General features: G+C 43.9%; 1 protein-coding gene across 5 annotated transcripts in view; it reads left to right on the top strand.

The window, feature by feature from the left end:
• Positions 1–686: 686 nt before the first annotated feature.
• Positions 687–17,015, top strand: part of chd7 (chromodomain helicase DNA binding protein 7) — a 42,990-nt gene continuing 26,661 nt past the window's right edge. The window contains exons 1-5 of one of the 5 annotated variants that reach the window (XM_037275207.1): positions 688–1,116; positions 9,865–11,382; positions 11,487–11,602; positions 11,690–11,800; positions 15,907–16,361. In XM_037275207.1, the coding sequence (XP_037131102.1) occupies positions 9,957–11,382; positions 11,487–11,602; positions 11,690–11,800; positions 15,907–16,361 (2,108 nt within the window). In that variant the 5' untranslated portion in view covers positions 688–1,116; positions 9,865–9,956. Of the gene's footprint in view, positions 1,117–1,150; positions 2,333–9,864; positions 11,383–11,486; positions 11,801–15,906; positions 16,362–17,015 lie in introns of those variants that run through there. The other 4 variants (XM_037275206.1, XM_037275204.1, XM_037275203.1 and 1 more) reach the window with 4 other exon arrangements.

The following is a 17,015-nucleotide window of genomic DNA, read 5'->3' as shown; positions in this document are numbered from 1 at the left end:
GTTCTAATCTGGTTTTGTTTGGCTGAGACGTGCAAGTTATTTTGTTAAGAATACTAATTATGTGATGGTTAAGCTTTGTGCGAAACTATTGCACATGTTTGGCTAAAGATGCTATATAATGATAACCATTGACAAACAACCATTCACACCTATGGACGATTTAGAATCGTAGATTAACCTAATATGCATTTTTGGAACGTAGGAGGCAGTCTATAACACCCTGGATTGGTTGTCAATAATTACTTAAAAATTACATTTTAAAATAATTATTAACAATTAAGGTGAGTGAACCACTATCCAAAACCCCCCCAACATTTTTCGCATAATATAAAGACAAAATTAAGACCATAGACAGGTTGAATCAAAAATGGGTCAGTTAATTTGACCAATTGACCCAAGATTAAGTTTCATAATTTGACTGTGATGAATGAATGTTCATTTAATTTATACAGTGACGAAACTGTGATCCTAAAAACCTTTTGGCGCAAATTGGTTTTATTTTGTAAAGATTTCTACATTCATTCACATGTTCCATTCAACACACAGTTCTCTTGGTGGTGGCTAATTGTTAACTTGGGGAGGGTGCAAGTGGCTTCAACCTTGTTTTTGTGCGTATAATTAAAATAAAACAACGTGCACGTATTTGGGTTTGCCACCACTGAACGAATCTCACAGTGCGTCACACGGGCACGACGGGGTCAGTGACCGCGCACGCTGACTGTTTATCTGTATGAGAGATCCTCGGGAGCGCGCACCCCCCGGCCGAGGAAGGTGAGCGAGTGTCTGGAGGGGAGGACTCGGGAACGCGACCGACCAGCCGAGGGATCGATCGGATTAAACTCGATTTGAGTGAAATTAACACAAAGGAGAGAAGCGCATCGCGCACTTGTCGGCGAGGTCGCTGAAGCGAGACCCACCGGAGATACATTTCATGGTAAACATTCAAATTCAACTTTTTCCCCCCTCATTTTGTTTATTGAAAGCCAGAAAGGACCACGGTGATTTTTTTTCCCCCGAGCAAACGGAGATACTAACGCCACTAACGAGGAGTTGATTTGATTTAAAATAAAAAAGAAAAGAAAAGAAAAAGGAGCCTGAAGTGACCAAGCTTGTTTGGTAAGATGATTTTAAATTCACACTTGTAATGAAAATATTTAGAGCATCATTGGCACTCAATGTAGTAGTTAATGTGAAACCAGTATTCGTGTATTAGGAGCGTTTTCATTTGGTGAATGGCAAGTTTTCGGTACTTTTGAACGCAATCGCACTCGCTGAGTGTGGGGAAGATTGATGTTGTATTCCGGGATAACTCGCGGGAAATTGTAGAATTCGGGCGACGAGTATATTCTCTCCCAGGGTTATTTCTCATCTAGGTAGAAAGTCATTGAAGGTCTGCGTATCAGCCATGCCGACATGCTAACAATAGCAAGTTTAGCTTTGGCACCCGCTAATCGCACACTCGCACACATACACACGCACACAAGCCACTTTCCGATAGTTACTTGGAAAGTGGAAAGCTTTTTTCGCCGGGACGCCACAGCGAACCGCTCTTGTTCTGTATCAGTTTTTCTCCGACTTGTTGAGTTTTTTTTCATTGTGAAAATTGTACTTGAGTTAGTAGAGAAGTGTGGGTGTTAGCATAGTTAGCTAATTGTGTTGAGCTTTCAGGAGACACGAGGTGGTTCGAGCGTAGAGGTGAGTCACTGGCCGACTGAATGAGCCAATCTCCCAGGGAGCTTCCCGGCGGACAAAACACCACCGATAAATGCCAAACTGGCTTCCATTAACACATTTAAGTAAAGTTTGGCTCACACTACTTCAATTTTCATCGAATTCACCTTTGCGGAAGACGGGGACATCGTGAAGTGCCCGTAGTAGTCGCTAGTTTTATTGGACGGGAGGGACAGAGGACAGGAGGGGGAATTGTGAGGCCAGGCGGTCATCTACATTAACCGCGTCGTTCGCGTTGTTTTCTCTCACGTTTGACCAATTTAAACGGCGTTAATAATACGTGAAACATATAAACTAGTGTTGTTAGTCGTCAAAGTGCGCACTGAACAGTTTTTGTGCGTAAATAAAAGCCCCAAATGGCGCTCACTCCTCTATTGGGAACGACGTGCGAAACGCCACTGATAGGCTAATTAGCCTCGCTAGCCGCTGGAGGTTAGCCCAGTGCTAGGACACACAAGTTCAGCTAGCGTGTTAGCCAGCCCTCATCTTCATTGTGTACTTATTAGCCCCCGAGCTAGTGACTAACCTGCTCGGGGCGGTTATCAGAGGATGCTTCGCTCTAGGCCGAGTAAAGTTAATTTAACCATCGCATTTACTTTGGGTAAGTTAAACGAACCACGTATTCCGATTTTAATGTTGCTTTTAGTTATTTGTCTGACGCGGTGAACAACTTTTATTATGTTGTCAAATTCCACCCGTCGACCAAGTTTGGCGATCACTACAGTTGAGTTACACTTGTTACTCGACATGATCGGGAGTAAACTGCGGCTCCAAACACCTGCCGAACACCCCCAGTGCTCCTCGGCTGTTGGAGTAACTCTTTCGACTACTTTGCATTGGCACATTTTGTTCGGCAAGTTGGAGGAGCGTTGTTTTATTTCGAGTGCCGCTCGTGCTATCGTGCCCTCTTTTCCATTATGTTCTGTAATCGCTCAACTTGCGTAATGGTCACCCTGTGGCGCTCGCGTAACTTTGCCTCCGCGTTAAAAAAAAAAAAAAAAAGTATCGCCGAAACAAACTCTGGTATTAAATATGACGCCAAAGTTTATGTTCTCATAGTCTGATACAGTCCTTGTAATTGTGCCGCATGGTTGTTTTTCCGCCTCCTGTCTGCCGTCGAGCTTGGAGCCGCTACCCCCACTCACTACCTTGTGTCTGTGAGCCAAGATGGCAGCTCGTCATGTTTAGCGGGCCACAGAGGGAGAGATAAGAGGCCCCGACCACACACACATACACACAACAGATGTTCACCACCATTGCTCTTTCTCCCGTTTGTCTTTTCTTGTGGTTTGAGTAGAGACCCTTTTAAACTACGGTTGCGTTGGTTTGTTTGAGGGGAGAAGGGGGGGGGGGGGGGTCTTAGTTAAAAAAGAAACTTTGAGAAAGAGTTTAGCATCTCCTGTTATTTGCATATGTTATGGCTACTCATCAAAGTTGTGTTGGGTGACCTTGCAGTCAGGATAAAAATGGCGTTGGTCACATTGAGAAGACATGGAAAAGTAACAATTTGGGAATTGTGAATATTTTCTCAATCGAATGTCACGATTGTCTTGGTTTTACAGGGTGGCAAGGGGTAAAAGCTGCCACCCCTACCTAATGTTGTCATCCCACTTGACACCCTGTTGACAATCTATAAATGCCAACTTCTAAATTTTATGATGAATACTCTTTGTTTTCACCATAGTATGTAGGAAAACTGTTTAGAGTGTGTTTACTATTTTGCTTAGGCGTCGTTTAAGCATGCTCGGTATCGACCGTTTACCAACATCTCAGAATTTATAAGTACCAAAGTATTGAACAGCTAATCTAACCATTACAATAAAAAGCAATTAATATTACATGTATGTGTTTCCCCTTTCTTTTTGCATTTCGATGTTGCTTGTTGCTGTATCTTGTCGTCGAGGGAGGTCGGGGTCCGTCTTTAGGGTCATGCATCCCTTTTTGTGGCCATACCTTTAAAATTTATGGAGAATTTTGAAACGTCTTGGGTCTTATGATAGCGTATTTGTAGAGGGAAGGGACAAGATGAGATGTAAGTGGGGTGGTGGTGAGATGGAGCCATAATATTTCAGACAAGCAATGCCACGCTTGCCTGAAGGGCTGCCACAGGTTTGCAGGGAAGCTAGTTCCATCGCTGCGGATGGGCTAGGAGGGGATGCCGATGAGGGGGTGGGTTCCATGGCATGGTGGGTCATGAAGCGTCATGGCCTCACTGTTGAGAGAGAGCGTACTGGATGGAGAAGCACTGGCGGGCTCACCCACGGCATCCCTGGGGCTTGAGAGAAAACAGCGGCAAGGAGTAGCTGTCCACTGGAATGGCTACCGCCATGTTATAGCTGCCCCCCCCACCCCAATATTCATATTACTGTGAGTGTGGGAGGAGCATAAACACGCTGTAAGATTGATTGTTAAGAATAATTAAATAAAAGAGATATTTTTCTTAAATATTGAAGTATAAAACTCAAGACTTTAAATCATTCACAATCGAGAACTTTGAGAGATCACTGTGTTTGACAGGTGCCAGTGGCCTACCCAACATTTCAATGGCAGTCATTATTAAAATGGTGACCTGACCATTCTGCGAGTGATAGATTACACCCTGACGATCCTGTCAGGGCTGATATGCGCTACCAATCAACCGGCCTGCGGGCACCGTTGCGCCAGCGAAAGGCGGTAACGACGCAGAGCGATGCGGCTAAATGCCTTTTCTCATCTTGTCTGATTTAGCCCCATCAACTGTGTTTCCAAATGTCATTGTTTAGCATTGTTATAAGGGCTAGTAAGGTTTGGAGCACACAGCCGATTAATTAATGCCATTTTTGTTGTCTCTTTTTCCTGCTCCAGCGACTAATCGGACGGTTGAAAATTTGAACAACTGAAAGTCGACCAAGATTTTTTGGCCTTAACTAGAGCCCTGGTACCACTGAGCACCGTGTGGGATGGCTCATGCCGTACCCATTTGTAAAGCAAAGCAAAACAAAAGTTTTGGATAAATAAAGGGTGCATAAGAACCAAAACAAATGTTTGCCATTATAGTATAGTTTTCTTTTGCATAGTGCTTTTTCCTATTTTTTTTTTACTCATCTGATTTCTCTGTCTTCATTAATTTTTTTAAAAATAAGTTTAGTATTTTTGTAACTGTTTAACTGTTTTTGTGTACATTGTAATCCAGTTAAATGTGTGAAGTTGCTCCTCCATTAGTGCACTGTAAATACTTGAAGACATTACGTCAAAGCAGATTCGTTGATGAAGGATTAACCTTCATTCAATGTTCATAAAGTGTAAACGTAGTCAACTAATACGCATTACCGGTGACCAACCCTTTATTTAGGTCATTAGGTCATTCTTGCCATAGTTCTTTCATACCTTACATGCTTGTAACTGCCTGATTGGAATCTGACTGCAGTGCCAAGTTTCTGACATGGTTTCATGACACTGCCGTTGTAGCACGTTTGACACGGAACTCCTTCACATGTACACCACGTAGCCTTCTGAAAGTGTTTAATTTTAGCTGTTGCTTTTTTGTGGTTAGCAGTAGTTGCGTCGTCGTCATTGTTTTTTTTTCCGAGGTGGAGAGGCTGCTCGCTGTCTACACCAAGCACAATCAAACACTTTATTAAATGCATATTGTATTTATCGATTACTTCTACAATGATGCATTTTGTTACCGAATTATCACCCAGCACTATTAATCATTGCACTTCTAAATCAAATGTTTGCAAAAGCTTAGTATTTAACACAGTCTGCTTTCAGGAAGGGCTACATAAATATTTATTTTTGTGAAACTGTAATGAGGGAATCAAATAATGGCTGTCAGTGAAACAACTTCATTTTTTTCCAAATTCATTTATTTATTTGAAAAATAGCACTGCTTTGGTCTCCATCGTGCCTCTTGTCATAGGCACTTCTTTGCCTCACTCCTCCACCGTACGCTGCATTTTAGCAAGAGTTAGTTGCTTGTTGCGGTCTTGTTCCCCTCATAAAGCTGGGCATTTCAACCACTTGGCTTGATGCTTCTGTTCTAAAAGCTGAAAAAGGTTTGTTGTGCTACGACCTTGTTGCAATGCACTTTAAATAAACTTAGCGGTAGGGTTGGGCGATATGTATGGTTTTTGCAAAATCATCGTGAATGTCGTTTTGACAATGCGAGCGGGTGAAATTCTTGGGATCTGGACAATTCTAGGTCTCTTTATGATTCATTATTTACCAAAAATGATTGTCGATTAATTTGATAATCTTAAAAATTCTGCATTTTAAAAGGCCCCGCAGAATTAACGATCGTTAATAACTGATGGGCGGCAAAATAGTCTAATTGTCTTTCATGGAATTATTTGCCATTCTGTTTACTTGCGGCCATTTTGTCTATTGTGGCCATGTGTAGAGGTTGACTGCCCCTGTGGCGGCGATGAAAAGCAGGGCGGTTGTTTTCCTCCATCACTTTCATCCTGTCATCTATCGCTGCACATCCACCCACCCACTCAGTCCTTCTGTCACTGCCCATGTGCTTTCTTTTATGTCTTTTTCTTTCCCTCATTCTTATGATTATCATATCTCCATCTTGGTCTGGTGTCCACCCTCTCATTTCCAACCAAAAGGTTAGTGAGGGGGTCTTGAGCGCCACTGTGACATTCAGAACTGAGTGTCATTGCTGTCTCTGTCATCTCTCTCTACCACCATCCCCCACAATCACCATCCCTTCTCCTGCAGGGAAGACCTTCTGGACTGAGTGCTGTGCCTAGAAAAAAAGAGGCTGGCATTGAGAGCTTTCGTGTGCTTGTGTGATTTCTGCGTCAAGACATGTCAAATACATCCCTGGCCCATGTGTGTACAATCGTGCATGTCTTTTAATTTAGCCTAGTTTTAATGTTTCTCATCCTGTTGTTCTTCCTCATCCCTTTCATTCACATCTACGCATCTTGGTAAAAAACGTAGTGAAAGACACGGTCGTACATTATCTGGAAAATATGTCGATGAATCAACATCCTGTTAGCTGGCAATGGGGGCAAGGCCCACCATGGCCACATCACATTAGATGTGAATGCATGTTGAGGAGGCCCCAAAAGTGAATTTTAGAATCTTTGCTTGGACTTCAGTGCTCTTAAAATGAGTCAGGGAGTTAATTGGCTTTTGGCATGCAGGCAGGCGGAGTTGGAACAGGAACTAACAAATCTCAGGGGGACATATTTCATGCCTTTCGCTCCCCTTGGTCTTAAAGCGCAGGTCAATAAGATATAAAATAGATGGCAGTAAGAGTAATAATGGTAGGCGGGTTCACAATCTTCACTTTTTCTTCATGCAACTACTTGAAGGATATGGAATGAAATCTTAACTGTCCAGCCAGCCCAGCTGCACACCGAATTGCAATGGCGGACAAAATGCAATTTGGGTTTTTCTGAACACCACTATGACCACTACAGCAATGTGAAGACAACCGTGATTAATAAACAAAGTAGTTGCAGATGATTGGCAATTAATAAAAAACAATTACAGTAGCATTCACGCAGTGAGGGTCTGCGACGCACCTAAACGGTTAGTCTTGCCGCTTTGCATATGGCTGGTGTTGTTCAGACTCAGGTTTTGAACTTTAGTGGCGCATCCTGAAACGGTCGAGTACCGTACTTTGGACACACCTTCTGTAGTGGCTCAATATTGGTCCATATATAAGGCGCACCTGATTATAAGGCGCACTGTCAGCTTTTGAGAAAACTGGAGGTTTTTAGGTGTGCCTTATAGTGCGGAAAATACGGTACACTGAGTGTCTAACCTCATAACCCCAACTTTAAATGAGGCAGGCAAGAACCTCCACTCCCATATAAAAAAGGCTGAAGGAGAAGCTGATGATTGTCTGTGGAGCTCATGTCCAAGTCAGTCTCATTTTTTTCAAACTTGACTAATACACTGGGGTTACTTGACCTACTTCATCCTACACGCACTGGCATGCACGCATCTATGTCTGCCTCTAGGATCAGTCTGAGGTGGCCAGTGATTTTTCCTACCTCATGGTAAGGGAACAGATTAGATAAACACAGCCCTTTCCTGATACCCCCCCCCCCCCCCCCCACACACACACACACTGGAAGCGCACTCACATACTGTCCATTAACAAGGCAGCCGCGTGTAAAATAACCAGATTTTCCCCCTGCCTCGCTGCTTTTCTCTTCTCCTGCTCTCTTGAACTCCCCCCACCCACCATCGCCTCCTCCTTTTCTCTCTTCCTTCCTTCCGGGTCTTAAATCCCAGCCTCAAGCACACAGGCCAGCATCCCCTCACTTGAGCATAATTACACCCACAGCTAGCCAGTTACTGCCTGATGTTCTCCATTTGGGAACAAAGGTATAAATTATAGCGGCTTAAATCCAAGTGGTAATGGGAGATTGGTGGGTGCTCGCACGTGTTCACCAGAGGAAATTCACGACTTTGTCCGTCGAGTTAGGTTTTGCGTATGGAGCGTTTTCTGTAGTCTTTTGCACTTTGTTTTGTTTGTCTGTTCCTGTCTCAGAGGAAACACGGTGTTGTTGACATGGCAGAGATTTCCTGTCGTACTGCCTGGAGGCCACATGCAGTTTAGTTGCCAAACTGGTGACTCCGCAGACAACGCCTGCAACGACCTGCTGTTTGCTAATCGCTACAGAAATGCAGTGCATACATGAACTGTCCGTTGAGTTTAAGCAGGCTAGATTTATCAGAACAAATTCCTACCAAATTTTGAGGAATAATAAAATCAGGTTCTGGTGCAAGTGGAAACTGTTTTTATCAAAATGTATAGTATGCTTTTTATTTACAAATGTATCGCCACCACTACCCACCTATAAAGCAATTTATGAGTTTATTCCATCTCGGCAGAATAAAAATCTTGAAGTACAATTGTATTCTTTGATTGGGCACCAATAACCAAACAAGAGACAATGGGGCTATCGTTTGTCAGGAACTGCGGAGTGCCCTGTTGGTAGACATGTTGGCGTGAATACTGATTCATTAAGAATGTCTTTGCGTTTGCAAAATTGGCAAATTGTTGTCTTCACGCTGATGATATGTCTGTGTGTCTTCTGATTCGTTTAAGAAGTAGCCAATCCTCGTTGGAGGTGCACATTAAAGTTTCTGTCTGATTGTTTGATAAGCATACAATTCCGAGTAAGTAACTTATCGGCCCATATCGCAATATTTTTTTTTTTAAATATTATGCAGCCCTTATATTTAGGTATGCCACAGGATTTGCTCATTTACGTTCATCTGTAATGTACATGTTTGAAATAAATTTGGTAGGGGAATTTAAAAAAAAAAAAAAACTTAATAAAGACTATTACACATCGATGCTTGGGATGCAGGATTGGCCCAATATTAGGAATTAGGATGTTATAGCAATAAATGTGACAACATAAAAAAAAAGCTTAGAAAAAAATGTTAGGATGAAGCTGAAAATTCAATGTAGCTGTAGCTGTTGGTGTGCTACTTTTTATTTAAAAAAACAAAACAAAATGCTGGTCTTACACCTCACAATTCTAACAGTCTCAGACCAAAAACTGAAAGTCTTAAGGAACTTTAAGAGTTTTATGTAAAAAAAAAAGTGAAATACGAAGACTCTTCTTGAAGTTGAACAAATATTGCACAACAGAGAAAGTATGTTACAACCGGGACAAAGGGACTGTCTCGCCACTCACTTCAGTTTATTGAGGCTACAGGGTGTGTATAAATATTTGACATTTGGTTACCTGTTATTGCTGGCTGGATGACAGCTGCTGCTGTTCAAATAGGTGAAGCTACTGGTCCTGTATTTTTTCTCCACTAGGTTGGTTTCACCTCTATTCATGTACGCCCATTGATCATGACGTCATGTAGGGAACCGATTAAGCGCTTTTTTTTTTTTTTGCCACTAGATTTGTGATAACGGCGGATTAGGAACCTTATTGTTGTGTGAATGTCATGCTTTGAATGTGAATAATATGATGAAAAACAAATTTCAATCAATTTCCCATATGCTAGGAATTTTATTTTAATTCATGAGTTGGTGATGCTTTTGGATAGTAAAGTATAGAATTGTAAATAGCATTATATTTCTGCTCGGCATTTTCTACGCCATTAGCGATTGCTATCCTATCCTAAAATTGTGCCCCCCCCTCCCCTATTTCTTGTCAGGACCCTTTAAAGAGGACCATGGAGTAGCAAGATAGGAGCTGCAAAGGGCTTTCCTGCACTAACACATCCCTTCAGTGGGCCCCCACCCAGCCATGGCGGACCCAGGGATGTTGAGTTTATTTGGGGATGATGCAGGGCTGTTCTCAGATGGATTGGATGGTTTAGGAGACTGTTTTCCTCAGCAGCCAACGCCGGGCCAATCCAACACTCTACCCCGGCAGACGAATCCCCCCCTCAACCACGAACACCAGGGAAACAGGGCATACAACCAGGGGATGGTCCTTGGTACTGGAGCAGCACAGCCTAAATTGGGCCAAATGTACGACCACAGCACCTACGCAGGCTATGAACAGGCCGGTGCTCCCGGAGGAAGAATGATGTCACAGAATGGTCCTAGCCAGGGGCCAGCAAATGTCAATGCAACTATGAATGGCATGGCTTCCCACTACCATAATACTGCTAACTCAAGCAACGCCCATCACGGTTACCCAGGTGAGACTGGGGGCGGAGCGGGTGGAGCTGGTGTTTGGGGGCAACCGCATCAAAGTAGATCACCATACCAGCAGGCAGCATCGCAAGCGGGGAGTGGCCCCAACCAGATAGGAGCCTTCCAAATGTCTCAAAGCAACTATGGCGGGATGCAAGGCCAACAACCCACACCCAACGCAGCGCGCATAACTCAACATTACCCACAACAGAGCATGGCTCACCAATCGACTCAAGAACCGTCTCACTACATGGGGCATGTTGGAATGGTGGGGGGTCAAATGAGACACCCGCAGCCACAAAGCCAAGGTTACCCCAATGTGAGCCACCCACCTAGATTCCCACATTCTCCCTCACGACAGCCTCCGCATCCTCATCAACATCAGCAAGGTATGGGCGGTTTTGGGGCTGGACAATACCCTGGTTATCAAGCCCAGTATGGTGCCATGGGTTCTGGGATTGGCCAAGGTGCAAATGCTACTGTCAGTAGCAACGCGAGCCCCGCTATGGGACCTGGGCAGCTTGGCCAAAGGTTTAACCAGGGATCAGGCCCAGCCTCTGGGCAGCCGGGGCAGCGATACCCCTCCGGGCCGTCCCACCAGACACATTCAGTCCCACTGCCACCACAGCCGACAGGGCAACAGGGCCAGCCTATGCACCCCCTTATCCACTCCCAGCCCCCAAATCAACCCCAGTCCCATCTTCCACCCCCAGCTCAGGGATCCTACCCTTCTCCCTCATCAATGTCCCCCATGCGGGTTTTGGGAACCCCAACCCCCCCTCCTCCACAGGTCAGGCCTCCTAGTGCAGGACTAGCAGTTCCCACAGAGGTTACAGGGTACACGGCCCTGCAGTCTCCACCAAATTCTATCGCACATCCTCAGAGACCTCTCCAAACGTCATTGTCTGCTCCACACCAACACCAGCAGACCCACAATATAACCCCCAATGCAGGGCAGATGTATTCTGGTATGGGACAACAGCGTTGTCCCCAAATTGGCCCAAATCGGCCTCCGCTCCAGCCACAACAAGGTAAACAAAGTGGTACTTTACATTCCGTATGACTCTGATGATAAAACTTCGAAATTATTATTATGCTGATTAGATGTAACTGATTGTCCCGCCTCTCTGTTCAGGGCCTCTTGAAGCACCAGTTAGCCAAGGAGATCCGCATCTCCTCCATTCCCAGCAACAAGCCTCTAGAAGCGGCCAGCCCATGCAGCCTTCTCCTGTCGGTTTCCAGGGTCCATCTGTCAGTCTGCCTATGAACCACGGTTTATTGCCACCCAACCAAAATGTTCAGACGCAGCACACTCACCTGTCCCCCCACCCTTTACAGAGCACGCCCCCTCCCCCCAACCAGGCCACCCACCATTGGGCACCGCCACCTTCTGCCTCCCACTCACTTTCCTCACCCCCCACCACCCCACAGAAAGTGCCTAATATACAGGTGAGTCTCCACCAAAAAAATGCTTTGTAGTTGCATTGGTATGTGCCTGTACGAGCAACATTGGATTTTTTTTTTTTGGGGCCTCGTGCAAGTATGCACTATATGTGAATGTTTGTTTTTTGTGTGGGTGGAGTCATTTCTGTGTTTGGAGTACAAGGAAAGTTTGCCGTGTTTGTGTGTACATGACATACGAGAACACAGCGGTACATTGGGCACTGTTCAGTGAGGCTCTGTGGGTATTTTTTTGTTGTTGTCATGCTGGTGTCACTTTGTGTTTCTGGTCTTTTGTGTCTGCTCTTGGCCATGTGTGGTTGTGCCTCGATGTGTGTGGGGAAATAGATTTTTGCAACACGCACGCACAAGCTACCACGCACGTATAGAGGCGCCACCACCATAATCTCTCCTCCCCCTTGCTCCCACTTCACCCCCGCCTCTTTAGAGGAAACCTCCCTTCCTGTCTCTGCCTCCTCCCTGTCTCCTCTCTTTCCGCTCCCTCTGCAGGTCTCTTTCCCAGTCTTATTTATTTCTTTTCATTATTGTTATGTAGCCAGATGTTCAGGGAGATAGTTTAAGACCGAAAGGGTGACGGGGGGGGAAGAGAAGCCCATGAGGGCCCCTTAAGAGGAAGTACGTGGGGAAAACAAGCAAGATGGCATCCAAGATGGTGACATTGGTGTTTTTCATGACGATTTTTGCATCATTGCTACTGCTGGTGGTGCCGTCTGCTCCATTAGCTTGTTTCGTAGCTCAAAGCCTCCTTTCTCCACTGACTCGTTCACAAACAATGGCAGCCCTGTGGGCTCACGTGCTTAGATCCAATCGCCTTTTCCTCTGCATTCACTCTGCTTACCACTCCTCCAGACCATCACCCACCCTACCTCTAGCTTTTGTGACCTGTGTTTTGTGGTTGACATTTAAGTCGTCACAGTCAATTTATCTAGCGCTCCTGACCTAGATGCTAGTTTGGCTGGTGAACGCCGCTTGTCGCCTCTGCTCGTCGCATGCACCATCCCAAGTCTAGCTGCCTGCAGGCCCCACAGTCTCCCATCCACGTAGTCACTCAGATGCCCACACAAACCACATTGTGGTCTGGAATGAGATGTGCCCGGGGATATAGGATGTATGGAGTCTGGTGGTGGAAACCTTTTATTGTGTGTGCATGTTTGCTGAACTACAGTTCTACATAACTTACTGATGAGTGATTGTTGTGATGCACTTGTTTGGAAAAACACACAACCACTACAGCATGTTTGCACACACAGACTAGGCAGTCAGTTGTGATTACGGTGTGTCTCCTAGACTAAGCTCCATCTGTTCGCTAAGCATAGTTATTACAAATACGTATGCACATACACACACACACACACACACATGCACGTGGGCTTTCGTCAATTGCTCAAGGTCACAGCTCTGGCACAGCACTGTTCTTTGACCTTTATTCTACATCACGTGCACGTGCTGTTGCGTGCAGCACTCTAGTTGACATATAACATGCCTATCTCACCCCTCCCCCGCTTATGAATGGCGTCAGCAAGCTGCCAAACCATCTAACTCGCCCTATCTCTACAGCTTCTAGGAAATGGCTCTCTAATGCCCTTAATTTTTTGTGTGAGTTTAAATGCAAAAATTGGGGGTGGATTTGGGCGAAATAAACGGATATAAATGAATGAATCAGTGATGTCAAGCAAATGCCCTATGACATAATTCAATAATTTTTCCGCTTCTGTCACCCACGTGCCCAATCAGCACCACAAACAGACGCAGCATCACTTGTGCATTTGGCCACAATCTTGTTTTCAATTCACCTGTCCAGCGCATTTTGTTTTTCACGCTTGCATTTTCACTGTCAGGCAGGAGGCGAGCAAAAGTGTGAAAAGCATCAAATGGGATTACAAAGAAGAATTAAACTCTTCAATAAAGTTGACATAAATAAATATCGGTGTGCGAAATTGCTTCGATGATGCGCATTAATTGTAACACAATTTTTGTATTTTTTATTCATAGCTTCTAACTCATTTCACTTTAGCGATTAGCATGCTCAGCCTCCTCGGTCAAAGCAATTGTGGGATAGTTTGTCACCATGGCGGAGTGGATCCACATCAGCTTCACATCTGGTCATGAAAAGGGAAACCCGAGTTACATCTTCTGATTATGCCTGGCCAAGCCCTTGCAGATACTCTTCATCAAGCCCCACTTCTAGCCTTAGCTAGCTATTGTCATAACCTATTTTGGAGGTGTTTTTCTTAAACACGCAGCATGGTAGCACTGTTTAACCCAAATATCTCTTTCCCTATCTCTATTTCTGTTTTTCCTTGCTTATCCCTCTCAGCCCCCATTTTTTTCTAGCTGTATTTCCGTGTGTCAGCAAGTGTTTGCGTGCAGTGTTTAGTGCGATGTGTGACCTTGCAGCGCTTGGGTGTGACATGTGCATTAGCTTTCGTCTGATGCAAGTGGACTTGGGAGTGATTGCACCTCCCCCCATCTCCACGTGAAGCACATCCAAGCTGGGCTATAGTTTGTTTTACTTGTTAAATTTACTGATGCACACACACACTCCTGAACATATTTAGACACACCAATAGTCACAATTTTCTTTCCCCCCCATATACATTTAAACACTCTGAGGCATAATCTCTTCTGCTCGAATGACACGGATACTCGCAAAAAAAACACACACTGTGACTTTTTGAAGTATGGAGATAATTTATTCGTGTCATGATGCCTGATTTCCCATCTGCTACTGGGACCCTGAGCAGCTGGAGCAAGAAAGAAAGGAGGAGGGAGCAATGGAAGAGAGGCAGGGGGGAGAGGCAGCTGGAGTGGCTCTCAACAGCTGGTAACCAGTTTCCTTTCACAGAAAGCATATATTGGAGCAATAAGGAGGAGGTGGTGTAGAGAGCAGGAAAGAGGATTGAAATTGCAGGAGTGCAAAAAAGGAAAAATGAGGTGTCAGCCAGTTTGTTTACTAAGGTTAGAATGTTGATGCTGAAGAGGGGGGAGGAAATTACAGTATAGCACACAGGAGTAAGTAGCAGTCCATGTGTGCCTGAATAGCAAGGCTTGAAATGACTTTTTCTTTCCGTGAGAAGACATTTTGCTATTCAATGAATTATTTTGACAGCAAGTTCTGAGGTTTTTTTTTTTTTTGCACGCTTAATCTGTGGCCCTAAACAAAAACATAAGTATGATGTAATTACGGTCAGGGGCATAAGCGTCACCTGTTATCTTAGTAATATAATACATAAACTACAAATTTGACGATAGTCAATTTTAAGAGACCTGACCGGGGGCTAATGTTACATTAGTAAGGGACGTTACTCGATTTGTAATCAATGCGCTGGAGTCATGAGCCGGACAACTAGCCATGGGCTCTCACGTGACAAATAGGATGGCACTCCCATGCAGTTACGAGAAACATTATCGCTTAGTAATAAGTTGAAACACAACTACACATTTATATGTGCTATCAAATTTTTATAACCGTATATAAAGTCGAAGTCTGCTTTATTGTCAATTTCTTCACATGTCAAGACACACAGAGATCGAAATTGCGTTTCCTACTATGACAAGACATATTACATATATATATATATATATATTATATATATATATATAATATATATTGGTCCACAGACAAACAAAACATTCAAGTAAACAATACAAAAAGTAAAGACAAGAGGGCACAAACAATGAATAAATAAGTGCAATGAATAAATAATAAATAAATAAGAGCAACATGGTTGAAATGGAGCAATTATATAGTATATATAATATAATATAGTATAACCGTAATACGCCATGGTTCATCCTCGACTGTAGTGGCTGTAACTGACTGCAGGATCTCATCTGCATATTTGTCTGCATTGAGATTGCGTCCAATGATGACAAGCCTAGTTTTTCCTGTTTGCCACTCCGTCCCCACCAAAAGATGTAATTTTATCAATGCAGCAATCGACAAAGTATTCTCTGTCTTCTCTGCATTTTGATCCTATGTCTCGTGACATAACATTGAATCTTGTCGCCTCTTGAAGTCTTGAGATTTTTGTTTTGTTGTAAAGAATGAAATCGCTTGAGACTAACTTCCATTTTTCTCCTTGCCCCTTCAGCATTCCCAGTTGGACCCATCTGCTGATGCTTCAGTCATGGTTCCTGATAGACTGGCTGTCAGCACTGGTGACACTAGACAGCCTGTCAGCTCAGAGCAGCCCAGTGACCAGGAAACTAAGCCAAAAAAGAAGAAGAAAAAGAAAACAAAAGTAGACGATGGAGAAGAAGAAGGAAAAAAGTCCATGACAAAATTAAAGGAAGACATCAAGTCAGAGTTTCCTTTAATAGGGTGTGAGCAGGGTACTGGCACAGAAATTGGAGATGGAGGTTCCCAACCTGTTGAGAAGAAAAAGAGGAAAAAGAAACCAAAGGATAAGGCAGAGGGCGCTGAGGCCAAAGAGCCTAAGACCCCCAAAATGCCTAAAACACCCAAGACCCCCAAGACTCCCAAAGAACCCAAGGAGAAGAAAGTTAAGAACTCCACACCCAAGGCCAAGATCTCCAAAAAGTCCAGGTAGGAATTGTATGATAACCACTTTAAAAAGGAATATTGCACATTATTGTCCCTAAAAATTTCCACTGTATGACAAAAGATTGTCTGATTACCATATTTTCCGGACTATAAGGTGCACCGGACTATAAGGCGCACCCTCAATGAATGGCCCATTTTAAAACGTTGTCCTTATACAAGGCGCACCGGACTATAAGGCACACCATTAATGCATCATGTCAGATTTTTGATCCAAATCAAATCATTCTCCATTTTATCTTTTTTATTTCAACTTCCGACGCAACAAATTACTTCATAATCACAAAACAATGATCAATAGTCTTTTTGATTCATGATTCATAGTCTTCAGCGGGCCACTTATGATTGATTTCATGACACAATGCTTCGGGCCAGTTTAAATTTAGGAATTTGGTCCATATATAAGGCGCATCGGACTATAAAGCGCACTGTCGGCTTTTGAGAAAATTTTAGGTTTTTAGGTGTGCCTTTGTAGTCCGGAAAACACGGTACACTATTTCCAAAAAAGCACCTATGTGTCTAAATCGAATCGTGTAAAATAGTATTGAATCATATCAACGTACAGATTGTGTTTTCATTTTACACCGACGCTGAGTGGCTAACGCTTGGCCGTGTCTCCAGTATCTCAGTTGCTGACTT

This window comes from Syngnathus acus, chromosome 17 (genome assembly GCF_901709675.1).
Source record: "Syngnathus acus chromosome 17, fSynAcu1.2, whole genome shotgun sequence".
In the NCBI taxonomy this organism is placed as follows: domain Eukaryota; kingdom Metazoa; phylum Chordata; class Actinopteri; order Syngnathiformes; family Syngnathidae; genus Syngnathus; species Syngnathus acus.
Note: the sequence above shows the minus strand (reverse complement) of the source record. Positions and strands in the feature narration are given on the sequence as shown.